General features: G+C 33.4%; 1 protein-coding gene across 8 annotated transcripts in view; it reads right to left on the reverse strand.

The window, feature by feature from the left end:
- unc-13-4A (BAI1 associated protein 3) overlaps positions 1 to 18,118 on the reverse strand; it is a 295,285-nt gene continuing 277,167 nt past the window's right edge. For 6 of the 8 annotated variants that reach the window (XM_087356919.1, XM_087356920.1, XM_087356915.1 and 3 more), the window contains 12 exons: positions 17,800 to 17,838; positions 15,351 to 15,505; positions 14,647 to 14,755; positions 11,961 to 12,143; positions 11,604 to 11,705; positions 10,676 to 10,891; positions 9,764 to 9,979; positions 9,168 to 9,273; positions 8,466 to 8,675; positions 7,952 to 8,075; positions 6,308 to 6,516; positions 1 to 5,932 (listed from right to left, as the gene is read on the reverse strand). In XM_087356919.1, the coding sequence (XP_087213045.1) occupies positions 5,838 to 5,932; positions 6,308 to 6,516; positions 7,952 to 8,075; positions 8,466 to 8,675; positions 9,168 to 9,273; positions 9,764 to 9,979; positions 10,676 to 10,891; positions 11,604 to 11,705; positions 11,961 to 12,143; positions 14,647 to 14,755; positions 15,351 to 15,505; positions 17,800 to 17,838 (1,764 nt within the window). In that variant the 3' untranslated portion in view covers positions 1 to 5,837. The remainder of the gene's footprint in view (positions 5,933 to 6,307; positions 6,517 to 7,951; positions 8,076 to 8,465; positions 8,676 to 9,167; positions 9,274 to 9,763; positions 9,980 to 10,675; positions 10,892 to 11,603; positions 11,706 to 11,960; positions 12,144 to 14,646; positions 14,756 to 15,350; positions 15,506 to 17,799; positions 17,839 to 18,118) is intronic. The other 2 variants (XM_087356917.1, XM_087356918.1) reach the window with 2 other exon arrangements.

Consider the following 18,118-nt stretch of genomic DNA (forward strand, 5'->3'; position numbering starts at 1 on the left):
TTAGATTTATATATATATATTAATTATATACAATATTGATTAATATATGTTACCCTTGTTAATACATAGGGAAGTTCACAGATAAGTTCAGAAGAAGATACCATACATTAGCTGGCAAGAAAAAATAAACATTCTTCCTACAGAATTTCTTTGTACAAAAGACTGGCTATTTATGATTTTGTAAAAAGATTAACAGTGGTAAATGTAGGCTATAGCATGTAGGCACAGGTCCTACAAATATGCAACTGCTGATGAGATTTCATACATTGCTCTCAATGTAAAAGGCTTTAAGTATATATGTATGGATAGTGTAAAACATATTTCCTTACATTTGACATGAATCAAATTGTCATTCTTTCTGGCAGCAAGGTGGTTATTGTGATATGCTAGTACTTAAATCTAATAACTTAATATAAATAATAAAACAGGAAAACTCACTCTCACAATTAAATCTTTTCAATGAATCAGTCATGATTGATATCCGCAATGATGGACAGTCAGTCAGTCACAGTCACTAAAATGGACGAGTATAATTTCATATTGTTGCAGCTGAATTCCAGAGATGATTTCATTACTGTTAGCTACTGCAATAATTTTAGATTTGTAACTTTACTCTCACTTGTATGGGAAGATTCCAGATACGTTCTGCCACATTCTGTCAAAAAAGAATTATTTATGTAGTAAAATATTTGTCTAAATACATATCAAAAACTGAGTTGATAAGGAATTCATAGAATTCTTTTGCACAGCAAGTACTATTAAAATCAAATTCCGTTATGTTTAGATAAAAATTCTTCTAGAGTTCCTTGTAGTTGAATCATAAATGTTTACCCTGGCAAATTATTGTATTTCCTTTAACCATAAACTATTTATCTTCAGTACAGAACTCCTTTATTAACATATGTTGTATATATATTGAATTAGCAAAATTATTGCCTTCAAAACCTGAATTTGACATTCAGATAGAGGCAAACGTAAGTTTAATGTTCCTATTAACCCTTTTGCTGCCAGTAATTGATCCAGTGATGCAGGTTCTGTAAGACCTGCTATGGTCTGATACAGCCTAAACTTTGATGCTGCTTTTCTTTTGCGTACAGTTCATATACATGTTATATGCTGTAACTATTATATAAAAACTACACTTTAAGTGCTTCCAGCTTGTCTTGGTTGCTAAGGAAACACTCTTGTTAATTGATTTTTAAAAATATTTAGTCAATTCCTGCATAGACTGTAGCACAGTGAAGTGTTAATTTATATTTAAAGAGCTATCTTGCAAATAAACAACAACATTACAACAATCTTGTTAACATCTGCAGTGAAAAAGGTTATGCTGTCTAAATAGCATCCAAGAATTGAAAGAAACAACTGATACATGTTTGATACTGAATACCCATAATATATGCATATACCATACCCTGAAATAACAGGGTAATTTAAATTACATAATTACAACACTGAATAACTTCCAAAGCAACATGATAATTGTTACTGGAAAAGCAAAACAGCAAAAAGTCAAAGGTATAAAAACACACACCAAAAGTTCTCTTATTTTACTGAACATTACACAGTTGTGCCATTCTTTAAGAAATTGTGTGATAGAAGTAAGTCAGTCATTTTATCAGACATCACAGTTAAACTATGGTGAATGTGTTATGTTATATTTGGGGAAACCACCTACAAGCTCTATCATTGCATTTTACTACTATAGTACGCGACTGTAATCTTGAGACTTGCAAGGAATGCAGGAAGTCCGAAGCGTTAAAAGTTGACGTTATGTTTCCTCCTTCACCCCACTTCCTCACCCCGCAAGTCTGAAGATTACAGTCTTACACTGTACACACATATTTTTTCTTAAAATAAATAAAAATAAAGGAAATGATTAAAATACATGCAATGACATTTTTGAGTTGTATCATAAGAAAATGAAAAATAAACACATCAGAAACAAGACAGTCAAGAAGTAACTTGGAGTTAACAGATGCTTAAAGAAGTCAGTTACGAAAACATTACAGATGTTTCGGTATGTTAGAAGAATAGATACAAATAGAATATACAGCTGACCTGTGTAATAACAGATAAAAGACAAAGACCCAAAAGAGAGCCAAAATCGAAAATATTTTATCAAGTGACTAATAATTAAATATTAAGAATATAAAAAGTATTATAAGAAATCACCATTTCTGCAGTATATTTTAAGGTTTTAAAAAATCAGACATTACAGTTTTTAGTATTACTTATGCTAACAGTATTATATTTTTTTAACATGTCATGATATGAATTTCATACATTAAGTTACAATAACTGATCAAATATCATCATACCAAACCGCTTCATGCAATTGCCAAGTTGTTTTCTGTTTTCCCAAAAATATACCTTTATAAAATCTTTACAATCAGCAAAGGTCTGCCATTGTACAAGATTTCAGGACCCTACATATGATGGTGCTAGTGTTGTTTTCACCTCACACGTTTGCACTACTCCCTTATTAATATTAATAACAAAAAGTTAAGAAATATTAAGATAGAGATGTCTCAAATGGAATGTTGTTTGTACCAAAATTTACAAAAAAATCAGTCAGTATCTATAATAGTGATATTTGTAGCTAAATCTGAGACAGACAGCCACACACAGCTCTCAACTAGGGTTCCGAAGAATGAATTCTTTCCTTTTGATTCCTAAATAGAGACTACCATTGAGACCAGACAGGAAATCTAAGACAATAAATCCCATTCAGTGATCAACTGCATCAGTTAAGAGAAATCCAGTGAAGGAGACGGAGAAAGTTGCTGAAATGTTGTACTTCTGCTACAAATTGACATAGCATATCACCCAAGAGAATTTTATCACTTTTAGTCACCACAGAAGCTCAAAGTTTTATAAAAATCTAAGATATTCTCAATCTTCATTCCAAGTATCTGTAGCCAGGACAAAGGTTCCATGAAAGCAAGGCGAAGTAATGTGAAAGCCATTCCTGCATTTACTTGCATGATTTCAGAATTTGGAGTAAATCCATTACTGGAAGTTTTACAAAGTACTAAGAAACAAACAAGAAGGAATAAAATTAAAAATCAAGATATTAGAAATGATCTGAAACTATAAACACAAAACAGTTAGTTAAATTAAGGATACAGTGATATAGATATGTGTTATGTATAGACAAAAAACAGGATTTCTTTGAAAGTATCAGAGATGCAGTAGATAAAAAAACTATTGGATAGCTCAAGTGAAGAGAGAAGGACAAAAGAGGATAGGGTAAATGAGAAAACTGAAGCAAGAAAAATTTTTATGAGAAGAGAAAGGAATGGAGAAGGCTTTTCATATAATCCAACATGATTTTAACATGTATATGTTATTATCATTTAATATACCTAGAATAGAGTTAACTGGGATCCATTCAAGTTTGAGTTTAATGTGTGTCTTCACACCTTGAAAACAACAATAAGAGTTTAGGACATCAACATCTATCTTATGGAAACTTTAGATTTAAACCCCCATAATATGGACCTGTTGGCCACAGTAACATTGCAGTTAACAGTTTAACAGGATTCTACTGTGACACACAGTCAGCTGGTCTGCACTTAAACCATCGTGGACGGTCAGTAAAGGTTAATAGTGCTATTTTTATATATTTTTATCTACAAAGAATATTTAGTCAATGTAAATAAATGAGTGTTTTATAATAATTCTGAAATACGGAATTTTCTTATGAGACTTTCCAGTCTGTGGCTATGTCTGTTCAACAGAACTGATTTGGATTTTATGCACTATTTCATGTACCCTTGTTATCTTCCTTCTTCCATCAGTGAACTGAGGCATGTTATGGCTCAATCATACCAGTGCTTGGAGGTTGGTTTTATGTTGCATATAATCCAGAACATATTTTAAGAGATAGCACTGACAAGCAAAATACATGTTTAATTTTCAAAACTCAGCTTCTTATCTCGGGAACTTAAGTGACCTGTGTTGTTCAATTTATACCAACCAGCTTAGATTTAGATACACATAATCTAACACTAGTTTTGGTTAGGATAATTAAACTAATTACATTCTTCTTTGTTTCCATTTGTCACTTAAAATACATAATACATACGTTTTGCAATTGAAATATTCTCTTGCAAAAGCAAAGGATTATTGATTATGAAAGAGAATTCATCTCTTGGATACTTGATAATATTTTCTTTGGCCATACCAACAATTTTTCTTAACCCCTTGTGTATTAACGACAAGCATGACTTGTGGACACAGTGAAAGCCAGATATCCCATCATACTCACTTACTGACCTTCTCCAGGCAATCTTTCCTAGTCGATCATTTAAATACAGTTCCAAGGTCAGAGTAGCGCAGTCAGTATGGTGACAAACTACAGGCCAGACGACTGGGGTACAATACCCAAGAGAGGCAGGATATTTGGGTTTATTGCCATGTCCAGACCAGCTCTGGGGCCCACCCTTTCCTCTATCTAATGGATACTGGAGGCTCTTTCCATGGGATTAAAACAGCCAGAGCATGAAGATGATCATTCACCTTGATTGAATGTCAAGGTCAATAAAGTGCAGAGCTTAAAATCTACAGCTCCATATATAACATATGGGCACAGGAACAAATTTATCTTTAGATTCATCCAAGTAATGCACTGAACCTGTTAAGGTACTACACAAGAGCTTAATTATTATTGATTTAATTAAATACCAAAATATGTAGAGAAAATTAGTTTCAATATTTGGTGCAAGCCACTTCTATGATTGCATTCTTTTTGTAACTAATTCCTCAGAGAATAACATATAAATTTCCTTATGTTAGGATTTAGTAACTATTATGTATTCAAAGTATGCAATGAAAAATATTGTTTTTATAAAGAGATAAGTTATGTCTCCTTCTATATGCTACATTGATATCTTGGTGCCAACATATCAAACTGCAAATTGTCAAAAATATGAAGGCAAATTACGTGAGTAATTGGACTTTGAATTCAAGTTTTTCATGAACCCTCACAAAATGTGTCTAGTACAAGTATTATATGAGGGATGTTCAAATGAAACCCATTTGTAGCACTGCTGGTCATGTGGCTGTGGACATGACACCAGCAGTCAGCCACAAGCTATGCAATGAAATGGGCATCTTACAGCAAACATGAATAGTGTGATGTGGTTAAATTCCAGAGTTCCAGGTGTAGAATTCATCCAAACAGAACTATTTTTTCAAAATCAGTGAATACTGATGTTGGAGTTCAAGCACCTAAGGTCACAATCAAGAGATAGTTCTACTATGGAACCCTCAAAGACCTTGTTATTGTGATCAGGATAGATGTCCTGGCATGCTCCAATCATGTTGCAGAGCAATGGTTATCATCATGTGGTCTGCATCATCCATGACAAGCTATGCTCCATGCACTGGAAGGTGCTGGGCGATTCCCATACAGCCCAGACCTGTTACCACGATAGCCCTCTCAAGATAGCAGTAAAATTCCAAATGAACCAAGCAAAGGCGTCAAGGAAGAAGTAGTGCAGTGGTTCTAATAGCCTTCTAAGGAGTTCTTTGTGGAGGGCATCTACTGAATGAGCTGTCTGCTTCAGTGTACATGGTCTTACTTTTAATTAGCTCAATTTCTTTGCCTAGAACAATCCCAAAATGGGATTCATTTGAACAAGTGTCATTTATACATATTCTAATTTGATGCTTGAGAAAATAATATTGTTTTGAAGAGATTGAGAAGATTGGGTCAACCTCTCAGGACAAACATAATTATAGTGTGCTGATTGACATCCATATAAACACAGTCAGAAAGATTCCTCAGAGCTATGACTGAAGGATATCAACGTATGTGTGTAGTATCGACACTATGAGTTGCTAATTCGTAATTTCTGTTTCTTCACAAAATCTTGAGCTAGCTTATCACCAGCACGAGTCTCCAAGGTCTGAAGAATTGGATGATCTGAAATAAATAACAAGACTGGAAAGGTGTACTCTGCAGAGTACACAAAAGTTTTGAATTCATAACATCATATTCAATAGATATGGTATCAAATAGTTCATGTTGCTATTATAAATGGCAACAGAATCTGTTTGACTAAAAGATGCAATAATCAGACAGACAGATGGACAGAAGATGTCTATAAGGTGTTTTGTGCTCACACTGAATTGTAATGAACACCTGAAAAGCAAAGGTAACTTGAAAAATATATTGTTGATGCCACAGGCCTGACAGAAATTTTGTGACCTGCTTCTGGTCAGTGGGCTTAATTTTGTTCAATCCCTGATCTACAAGTATGAGAATGAGTTATTTTAAAACCAAATAACGTCAACTTACTCCTGTTTTTCTGGTGCATGAGACACAAGTCCACTGTTTTCAGGCCATGGAAGTTGTCTATGCTTGTATTGTTGTCATCAACACCCGGAATGTTATGTAGTGACAGAAATGCCTCACCCGCAAAGTCATTGGATGTCAGGACATCATGATCCATCACTGTGAACAGGATCATCGCTCCTTCAGTCTTGCATTGCTCCGATGTCACTGAGCTGCAATGACAGGTCACACTGCATGTTAAGAATGCTGAGTATTGTTAAATTGTATCAAACCAGCAAAATGAGTTCTGGGAGCACAAAAACCTGTCTTGCTCTAGGAGCTTCCAAGCCAAACAAAATGGTTAATTATAAGCACTTCTGCATCATGTTTTGGAGGTTCTGGATTTACATGGCCCTGAGACCAGAGAGTTTTTATGGTTTTCCTCCACCTCTATGAAATTTCTGGATTAGTACCTTAAAGGAAACTACAATCACTTCTTTCTGATTCATTCCGAAACCATGATTTACAGTCTCCCTACTCTCTCTACTGAAGATACGGAGTACGTGGTTCTCTCAGAGACAGCATACTCTCTCTATAAAGATGATGATGATGATGATAAGGCACTTTAAAAATTCTCCCCATTGTTGCCTTGATTTCTTTTTTATGGTTGTCCAGTACACTCAAAAAATGGTAACAAAGTCATATTCTCTGTGCTATCATGGTCAAGTCAAATCAGTGCTAAAAATGGGCTGGTATAAAACAGTACTTCTTTTTTTCTTGAATTTCATATTGTTACTTTCTGTCTGAAATCTCATACTGGCATACTCCTCCTAAATGTTGGACATCATTCATCTGCATTTGCAAATAAAGTACTGCAATAATAAAGTTATTGAAAATTAGTATATTATAAATCTCTCTTATACCCAAGTTGGACAGCCAGATACTCTTCATATTTTGAGACCATCTCCTCCATTCACAACCTGAGGATATACCATAATGTGGCAAAACTGCATACATGTGAGAGAGACAAAGGAATTAAACAATCATGAATTATTAATTAAGTAAAAATTAATATTTGTTACTGATATTCTCAGATTTTTTTATGCTTCACTAATGCATGTTTTAATACAGTATAAATACATATAATATGTGATTCACACATATACAATAATATAAATAAGTACAAAACTGATATTAAACCTAATACCATAATTTTTAAAATATATATGTAATTTTGGTGCATCTTACACAATAGAATATATACTAATTATGAACTGTATATAACAATTTATATCCAGTGACCTTTGTCACGAAATAAATCTTAAGTTGGCTCAATTAGTGATACTAACTGCACTGATAATAAAATATAACATAAAATGAAAAATAAAAGAGATGGTAATGAATGGCTGTTTAGGAGGATATGAGAGGGATGATAGTAGATAACTTTAATTCACTATTATTCAGTTTGTGTGGAGGAAATGAGGAAAACTACAAGTACCAATCAGTGTTAGTGATGCTGCAGGTGAAATTCAAATCAGCTATTCCAAAACTATGACATACAGAATGCTACGCATTACATAACATTCAGTTAAATTTTTGAGAACAGCAAGGCACAGAAACAGTAATCAGGTGCATTTGGTCTTTTTGTTAAATGATTTATATACTTACAATTCAAAACACTCATCAAACATTGGATTAAGTGTCTTCTTCTGCACATTTGTCTGCTGTTCTGAACAGTGTGAAAAGACTTTTCTTGGTAACAACTCAATGATCACAAATGGGTCACTGAAACCTGCATAGAACAACAGTAATCACATTTGTTATCTTCAATAAAAATTAACCTTTTTAGTACTAAATAATTTCAAGCCAAATTTTATAAACGCAAAAATATGTACTCCAAAAGAGTACAGATTATTTCAAACATATTCTTTACAAGTGTATATACCCCCATGTTAATTTTCTGCAGATCCAACAGAATAGGGGTGTCTGCCTTTTTACATGAAGATAAAAATAGATATCCATCCTTCAAAACATGATGATTTTTAAAGTTTTTAAAATTTGTTTAAACATTTTAAAAAGCAGACATGGATAAGTCCAAAACCAAGAAAATAGTAACACATCTGTTATTTACTATGAATTCTGATTTTGTTACTGTCCTTCCCAATTATTTAAAACTGCTTACCATTGGGATCTAGAGGAATCACATCCCTTGCATTCAAAACCTCAACACACAAAGAGTCATGATTGAAGTATGTTCTCACTGAAAGAACCCCATACTCTGTAGCTTCTGTACAGAGCTGATCCTGCAGACGCTGTTGGTAGTACAGTGAGATAAGATGATCAGTGTCAGTCTTATGGTACTGCAGTCTCTGTTCCACACTCCAGTATGTTGCTGCAATCAGATGTAAAGCACAGCACATGAATCACCACCCACAGCTTTAACTCTATCATGTATACAATGTGAGAAACTCAATTGACATTCAATAGTATACTGGACTGCAGGATTAATGATTCCATTTTTGTTTCAGTATGTGCTTTGTTAGAAGACATTGGTCACTGAGATTTTAATTTTAGTGTGATTTTAATTTCATAAGAAATGTTGGGAAGAAAAGAAATACATTTCTTCTTGTGCCAACAGTTTGAAGTGAGATAACTTACTCACTAAACAACTAGCTGACTGGTTGAATACCTGATTACCTGAGTGTCTCTGGTTGATTGAATGGTTGACAATTACCTGACAAATTAGATAAATGACTCACTCTCAACGCATATTTTACATAACATGACATTCTCAGCTCACTGATGACAAACAGAAAACTATTGTAGTATATAATAAAAATTATAACATGCAGATATGATAAACTTTCTAAAATGTTTGTCTCACCTGACTTGAGTGACTCCAAAGGCAGGCCCTTCTGATCAGCATGAAAGAAGTCCACCAGAATCTCCAGGGCCTCATACAAGCGTTCATAGAACATGGACAGCTTTTCCTGTTAGAGATAAACAGTCTTGTTACCGAGTGTTTCTATATTTAGTATGTTTTACTTATTTATTTATGATCTTTCTAATACCAGGTGACACCTTCTATTTAAATACTAACACTTCAGAATTTGTTTCTAAAAATGTAACAACACATTTGATTACTACAGTCTGTCTGTTGACTATTCAGAGCAAATTTTCTTCAACAGAAATTTTAAATTTGCTCTATAGCACAAGTATTCATTTGTACTGATTAACTAAGTAGCTTCATTTCTAAAAAGTACAACTTATAAGAAACCTGTAACTTTAAATTTCTAAACATGGCTCTCTGGAAATTTCAGTCATTAATCTCTTGTCTCAGAAACATTGAACATGTATGATTCTTGACAAATTTCAATAACCAACCGGGTCAGCTTCCTCTTTTAACCATAACAGCAAAGTTGGTCCAATAAGGTATATACGGTCTTACGCAGTTACAATTCAGACAAACTGGTGCCTTACCCCAGCATTACCATCCATCTGCTGTCCCAATTCAAGCAACGAGACATCCCATACATCAGCAAGGACACGTTCAAAATTGCGAGGCAAGAGGGCAGCATTCAAATTGACCAAATGTGCATCAAGGTATTCTAATAGTGGAGAGATAGCATCAGGTGTTGGCAGAGAATCAGGTGACCATGCCAGATGGAACATAGATTTCTTAAGTGCAGGTCGCATCTGAGAACATTAACAAATCAGAAGATACAATATGTAACACGTTTTTAATAAAGTGCCTTATTACTTTTAAAAGTTGTGTAAATAATATTCACCAATATCTTTAGTTGCTAGGGCACATCATAGTTAAAATAATTAACCCTTAGATTACACAATGACAAAAAATTTTCTACAAAGGTTATACATAATGAATGTTTATAAATAGTAGTGAAGTAGTTTACACATGGCACTATGCTATTAAATAAGAATACTAGGGCGTATACAAGAGAAATAAAACATAAATTACATAACAGACATGACAGTCTCTTGTCAACAGAAGTTTTTGCTTTAATAGTCATAATAAGAATACTGTATAACTTTCCAAAATGTTTGATGAGAGACAGTACTGTTTGGTTCCAGGATTATTTGATGCAAATGTTATGTAACTTTAAAATTGAATGGAAGATTATCATGAATCTAGGATGGTAAACATTTGAGTTCATGTTAGTCTTCAAGATTACAATGTAATGTGGACTTGTACATAGATAGCAATGTTATGGAGGCAGTATGTTCCTCAAAAATGTCAGTATCTTTCTGTAAGTTCATGTAATGTTACAATTCAGAAAACCAACATCAACATCTTCACTGCTTTGAAAATTTCAAATCTCACAAGATAGCCAAGATATTTGAACCAAATACCTGCTTGGTGACAGCCCTTACCTTAGCAGCCACCCTGTTGATAACCTGAAGGGCTCTTGCCTCCAGCTGGTTGATGGCACCTTCTAACATAGCGTATAGGGCCTGTCTCCACTGCTGCTTGCCTGCATCACCAGTGGCTGCTTCCACTGCCTCCAAAATTATCTCCACATGAAGCTCAGCTCCCAAAGCTGATAGTGAGCGGCGAACATACTCCAAATCATTCACTGTGACGCACATCTGCAGCATCACAACAATGCATCCACTGTATACTGTACACATAATGTCATCCCTCATCACCATTCTGACATTAATTTTGTGTCCTTACATTTATTCTCTGTGCGTCTTTACAGCTTCTCTGAGCTCCACTCTCATACATAATGTTACAATGTTATGCATAGTTGCATCCAATGTAGCAGAGAGCATATGAAAGGAAATAACTGTACATTGGATGAAGTGACTCATTCATCTTCAACATGTATAATTCAATATCATTGTAAGGTAAGGTGAAGTTAATAAAATATTTTAGGGCTATCAGCCACATCAGTTGGTTAAAAATCAACATTTCACAGACTTACTCCATCCCTATCATTATGATTATCACATCATGACATCATAATTGTGATGATAGAGACAAAGTTCCTGAAACATAGATTTTAACCAGCTGACATGACTGATAGCCTTGATTTTATTTTTTAGTCGCCATGCAAACCTCAGATCTTACATGAAGCTAAAGTTGTCTGTTGTGCTTACTGAGCACCATATCATGAAGACATGGGAGAATTGAGGTAATATTCCCCTCATTGTGACCTCAACAACCAAATGTCATTGACAAGTGGTTAGCACATTAGCACCCCTCCTTCATATTTTGAAGGTTCTGTTTGATGCAGAGACAAAAACCAAAGAACATAGATGTAAAAAAAAAAAGATGTGGGAAGCCTGGAACACAGACCTCATCACTGATTTTGAATGTTGCTGTGTCCTCATAGTAACCAGTGTCTTGAAGCTTCTGGTGAGTCAGATCTGCATAGTACACAGCAGCACTGGTGATGCACTGAAAGAGAGAACATGGTCACATGGTCGTGGCCCACATCAAATTATCTTATCCACCTGTGAAACAGAAGTAAATATTTTACTGAACATGTGAGTAATTTTAAGCTATTCTGAAATGCCTTAATTCCAAATTATGTCTCTAAAGATATAGCAGAATGTCCCAGCTCTGTGGATTCCCATTGTAATTTCCTCTTGGATATTTCACTTCATGACATTTTAGGAATATTATACTTATTAATTAATGCTTCTTTCTTACGTCAATGATCTTGAGCACAAAATTGTAGGATCCAACAAGGTCAGGCCATAACAACTGCCTCCAGAATTCCTTGATCTGGTGGAAGCAAGATGTGGCATCAACAGCTGATGTGCTATGTTTTACAATCAGGTCACCTGTACACACTCTGTTGAGCTCTGCTGCTTTGCGAATGCGGTGGACTGCCTGCAAGAAGATCATAACTCTTCATTTTATAACAGAGCAGTTAAAGATATTTTTCATTTTAATTCTGTAAGCACTGTTGCACACAATATAAAGTTTTATATCAGAATTCACTCTTATTTGTAAGATTTAACTTTATTCTGACATAGCCAATGATAATCAAATCAAAGTTGTCTGAACATATTCAATTTATGGGAAGGTATAAAACAGTAATTTTCAGTTTTAATGACTGCGGATAATTATACTATGTTTTCCAATTGTCTTATTTGAAATTTTGCAACCTTGCAGTCTACCGTTCCGTAATATCGGACACGCACATCACACACAACCCGATTTAAGGCATCTAGACGCAGCCTCCAAATTTAATGGAAGAAGCCTGAAGGTTAAACAAATAAAATCTAATGGGTAGAACAAATCAGTATACGCAGGGCAGCAAGTGCAACAGATTTTAAATTTTAATTGATAGACCTGACGATGATGGGATGAACATCGAAACATGTCGTCATTTTAAAATGTAACAATATCAAATGAAGAAATGTTATAATTTATGTGATTTTAACAAAAATCTATAAGCTTATGTAAAGACGGTGAATAAAATTATTATACCTAAAAACAAACAAAATTCTTTCTCAAACTGGGGAACAATAAAACATGGAGTTCCCCAAGGGTCAATTTTAGGGCCCTTGCTTTTTATAGTATACATAAATGACCTTCCTCCAACAATAAAAACAATAAATACTTTAACAGAACCCATAATATTTGCTGATGACACAAGTGTCATAATTTCTAATAACAATTTTGATGATTTCTGTTCAACATCAAACATAGTTCTGTCTCATATGAGTAAATGGTTTACTGCTAACAAGCTGGCCCTAAATATAGATAAAACGAATATAATAAAATTTATAAAAAATAACTCACCACAATGTGCTTCAAGTATTGGTTATAATGGGAAGTATATACAAGAGTCAATAAACACAAAATTCTTGGGTTTGCAAATTGATAATCACCTAAATTGGACAAATCATATTGATAAACTGATAACTAAATTAAGTGGCGCATGTTACACAGTTAGATCTCTGTTGCATGTCAGCAACACTGACACACTCACATCAGTATATTCTGCCTATTTTCACGCTACAATGAAGTATGGAATAATTTTTGGGGGTAATTCATCAAACAGTAAAAAAATATTCACTTTACAAAAGAAAATTATTGGATTATTGGCTGGTGTAAAACCTAGAAATTCATGTAGAAGTCTGTTTAAGAGATCAGAGATCTTAGCTCTACCTTGTGAATACATATTCTCGTTAATGAACTTTATTGTAAATAACCAAGAACTCTTTCAAACTAATTCTGCTGTACACAGTGTCAACACAAGGAATAAAAATAAGCTTCATAGACCAATTGCCAACCTCTCATGCTTTCAGAAGAGTGCATATTATGCAGGGATCAAAATTTTCAACAGTCTACCATCAAATCGCACAAGTCTTGTAAATAAAAAGGCACAATTTAAACTAGCATTAAAAAGATACTTAATTACACACTCCTTTTACTCTTTCGATGAATTTCTAATGTTTACAAGTAAGTCATAATTTATCTATTGTGTATGAGTGGATTTATTTGTAACTTATCTCTACTTCATGTGAACCCTTTGTTTGTATTTTTGTGAAATTTATATAATAGTATGACTTGTATTTGTATAACATGTATTGTATTATTATGACTTATTCTACATCCTATTGTCATCTGACTAACTTACGGATCATGGAATGTAATAAAGATGTATGTATGTTTTACTGTAAAGCTAATCAGCTGTTCAAGTTGTGGTGTTCTGGATTGAACTACCATATAGTCATTGATAGCCACATGGCAACACTATCCTGAAGACATCAATCCACAAATTCACTGCTATGAGCTTCAAATTATACATATTTTGTTGTATTTTATTACATGCACTGCATATAGAAAGTGTTCAAATAAGCTTTATATTAACAAGCTTTACAGATATCCTTTTTTCATATGGGAAAAGGTGACTTAAAGCCAGACTTTACTTTTGTGGTTAACTGTTAGCAGTATGTGAGTGTGACATATATAAGCTGGACTGTGAATAAGATATGATGCATGGATGATAGGTATTAAACAGCATTAATCAGTTGATCTTTATAACAGTAAATTACTGTTTTATTTAAGGTATGGAATTAATTCTTAAATATTACTTAGATGAGCTTTGGCTTCAAAGCATAAATGAGAAACATATGAATGTTTTATATTAATACAAATTTTTTGTGATGTAGTAATGCTTGAGAAATCTGATAATCTGTTTTCACTTTAATATGAAGTAAGGGCAGGTATATTAAAATATGAATAACTCTTGTGACAAATGATTACACAAATTTGTAATATTTTACAGTTATATAAGCAACTTATTCATCTTATGTGCCAGCAATTCTTAAAAAATAAAAGCTTTTACTTTTACCATTCCTGAGCAAAATCACAGACAAACCTTGAACTTGGCCACATCTAGCCATCTGTCTACAGCTGGTTCAAACCACTCATAGTAGAGGTTGATAGCAAGCACCTTTTGGTCTGGAACTGGCAGGTGTTCCCGGAAACTATAACATGTAAAATATGTGTTGTTCACTACATATTTAAATGGATGAAATTTAAAATGATTATGGTAAACAGTTTTCTTAGAGGTTTCTGCCAATAGTTTAATATCATAATTATAAAATTTTCTTTGAATGTTGACAAATATCAGGATAAAAATATATATGGAGACTATTTATCCAAATTCAAATACAAAAAAGAAAAAAAGGTACCTAATGATAAGGATAATGATAAAACCTAATGATAATGATGATGACTAGGTTTTCTGCTTTTTTTATATTCTGATAATGATAATTTATTGTATAAAAGAAGAATACAGAATCTCTATTAGATACTAGTAAGGAAGTTGGTCTAGAAGCAGATGTGGAGAAAACTGGTTATACCTTAATTTCTTATCACCAGACTGCAAAACAAAATCATAACAAATTGTCTATTTACTTTGAGTTTCTGTGGAACAATAATATGTAATACAGTATTACATTTGCTTTAGGACACACTGTATTTGGTGAGCTACAGGACAACTGAAACTAATCATGGAAGTTGTGGATTCCGTCATCTTTCAAAAAAATCTTTATTTCAGCAGACAGCAAGTAAACTGACCTGACCATTTCCTGCATGGCAAGATACAGCTCAAAAATAGGAGTGGCCACCTCAGTTTCTTGAGGGAGTGTCACTTCCTCTACCATGGCCCCTAGATCCATTGACTGCATCTGAATGCAAAGAGCTGTCACCTGTGGTCCAATGTCTCCATGAATCTGCATAAAGCAATAAGAAATAAGGTTAAACAATATATTTAAATAGAACACTATTTGAAATATAGAGATTCATGAGCAGTATTAATATTGCTAGTATCACTGTTGAGTTAAAGGTTAGGTTACGTACACACATTCATATGGTTACAGTTCATGCACATGCATTCTACAGCAGAAAGACCAACAATGATTTTCAAGGCCACATTTAATTAGGATAACAGGGTCCATCCTACTGTATTATTATTCTGAATTTTACAGCAGACTGAAACAGGTGTAAATAAGGTTAAATTCATTCCTCTAATTTCATAGCTGTATATATTTATAGATAGACTCTATTGGTACTACAAATTGGATCTTACCAACACTGCCTCAATGTAGATGTTCAAGAAACTGATATGATAATTTAAATGTGAGTTTTGTTGTATACTGGTTGTCTCTGATGAAATAAGCTGGTAAGAAACATTAATTTGTCAATCTAGCTTATTAATTTTATTGTAATTTCACACAACCTGTTATTCATTTAATTCTGCCTTCAAAACTATAACAAAATAATTACTGGTATTAATTCTGTATAAAAGTAATCAATAATGTTGTACATATATTAATACATATTGTATGTCTTAGATCAACATTTTGATAGCCTAAATTAAAAAAAGTTTGTACATAATAGACATTCATGGCATGCAAAGCAAAATTGTTTTTCATAACATGGTAATACAAGTAGCTCCTCACTAAACATATTTTATATTAGCTCTGGTATATTATTCCTGGACCCACAGAACTTACAACACCTCTCGTCAATAACATTTCAATAAGTGAAATGAGAGTTTAACTAAAAACCTGAAATATAACAGAGAGATATATTCAGACACACACATTCTCCAAAATTCTGTTCACAAGTGCTGCACATGTAGTAGTATGTTGAACTATTAAAGTCAGTTTGGCATTCAAGACAGTTACACATGAAAATAGCTTTTATTTCATGGCATTGCATTTCTACATACATGTTACATTACTGTTTTAAAGAATCAATAACTATAACAAAAATCTATTTCATATGTACTAAGAGTAATCCTATTGAATCATATGTATATATAGAATGTAAGAGAACCCCTTATGTGTATGCATCTTTTATGCCAGTTGTGAACTACTAATAAATCAGACACTTTTTGATACAGTTAATTTGTCTACCATGTCAACTAAAACATGCCTATTTTCACTTTATTCAGTTCTGTTCTACACACCAACCCAAAATGCAACTATAATATATTATTTAGAGTAACTTTAGTGCCAAATATGAAAAACGTATGATAAAAAACTAGTACACTTTCAACTACTAAGGTCAAGAGAAATTCAAAATCTGAAATTCTAATGTAAATATTTTAATAGAGATAAAGAATAGATGCGAGGAGTTATCAGTGCTTGCTGTGAAACAGTTAATTCATTACAGTGCAGTATTGAAAGGAAGGTAACATGATAGCCCATGAAATATGATACCACTGAATCCCTGAGAATTAATTGCACAGAAGGGTTCAATATCAAGTACACTTGTAATCAAAAGAATGAGACTTTGTTTCTACAATGGATTATGCTACTATGTTAGGTTTTGGATTTTCCTAATTGTATAACAGACTCATACAGCAGCTTGTTACTCTAATTTAAAGACTGTTGAGTTTGAAACTCAATATGAAGCAGAGCAACTTAACTCAAAATTAAGAAACCAAGAACTTTTCTCTATGTCGGTCAGTCGTATTCTCTCAAAAATACTATTTTCAAACTCTCCTGCTAATAGTATAATTTACCATGATGTTTAAAGAATTGCTTACAGATGTCTGAAATGGAACTCAGCAGTGTAAACCACGGAAGTGACAGAGGCTCTTGGTCCTGATTACAACAATACTTAGAGAATTAACTCCCATTATGTAATTAATACTCTTGGACAGGATTGCAAATACATGAAATGCTTGACACTACACTAATTACAGGAACATATAGTGCAGATTTAGTTCCAGCAGACACACCAACATGCAACTAGCAGTAATGTAACTGCAACCAAAATCATTCCATATTTGCCTGAATATAATGCACATATCTTTACTTCAATTCAACCTTTCACAAATTTAGGCACACATTATATTCAAGTTAATATGATATCGAGGCAGGAAATAAATAATACAGCAGCAATTTATTTCTGTGTGTGTTGTGAATTTTCTAAAACTATGATGTGTTCTATTTGTGAGAGCTCTGTATGAGGTGTGGCATTGCAGCTAAATTGTGTTTGTTCACATTCTGTATACCTCAAAAAATTCCAGCTCTTTGCCCACATCTTCCGCCAACTGGGAACAGCAATAAGATTGTGTTGTTGATTTAACTACTAACACTTTTACATTGAAAGGATCAACTTTGAAAAGACATTTACTGTTCTTGCATTGTTCTCACTTCATCCTGTTATCAGATGCTAAACTAATTACTGATTGTTTCTGATGAGGGCATATTTAACAATTGTTAATTTACAATACACATACAAAAAGAAGGATGTTTCCATCATAAGACATGCTAATGAATATGGAACCTAGACTAGATCTCCATGATTACATTTCCCATTCTCATATATGC

This window comes from Zootermopsis nevadensis, unplaced genomic scaffold (assembly GCF_977971745.1).
Source record: "Zootermopsis nevadensis isolate Lab colony 2312 unplaced genomic scaffold, Znev_1.0 Znev_ptg000028l, whole genome shotgun sequence".
NCBI classification, from domain to species: domain Eukaryota; kingdom Metazoa; phylum Arthropoda; class Insecta; order Blattodea; family Termopsidae; genus Zootermopsis; species Zootermopsis nevadensis.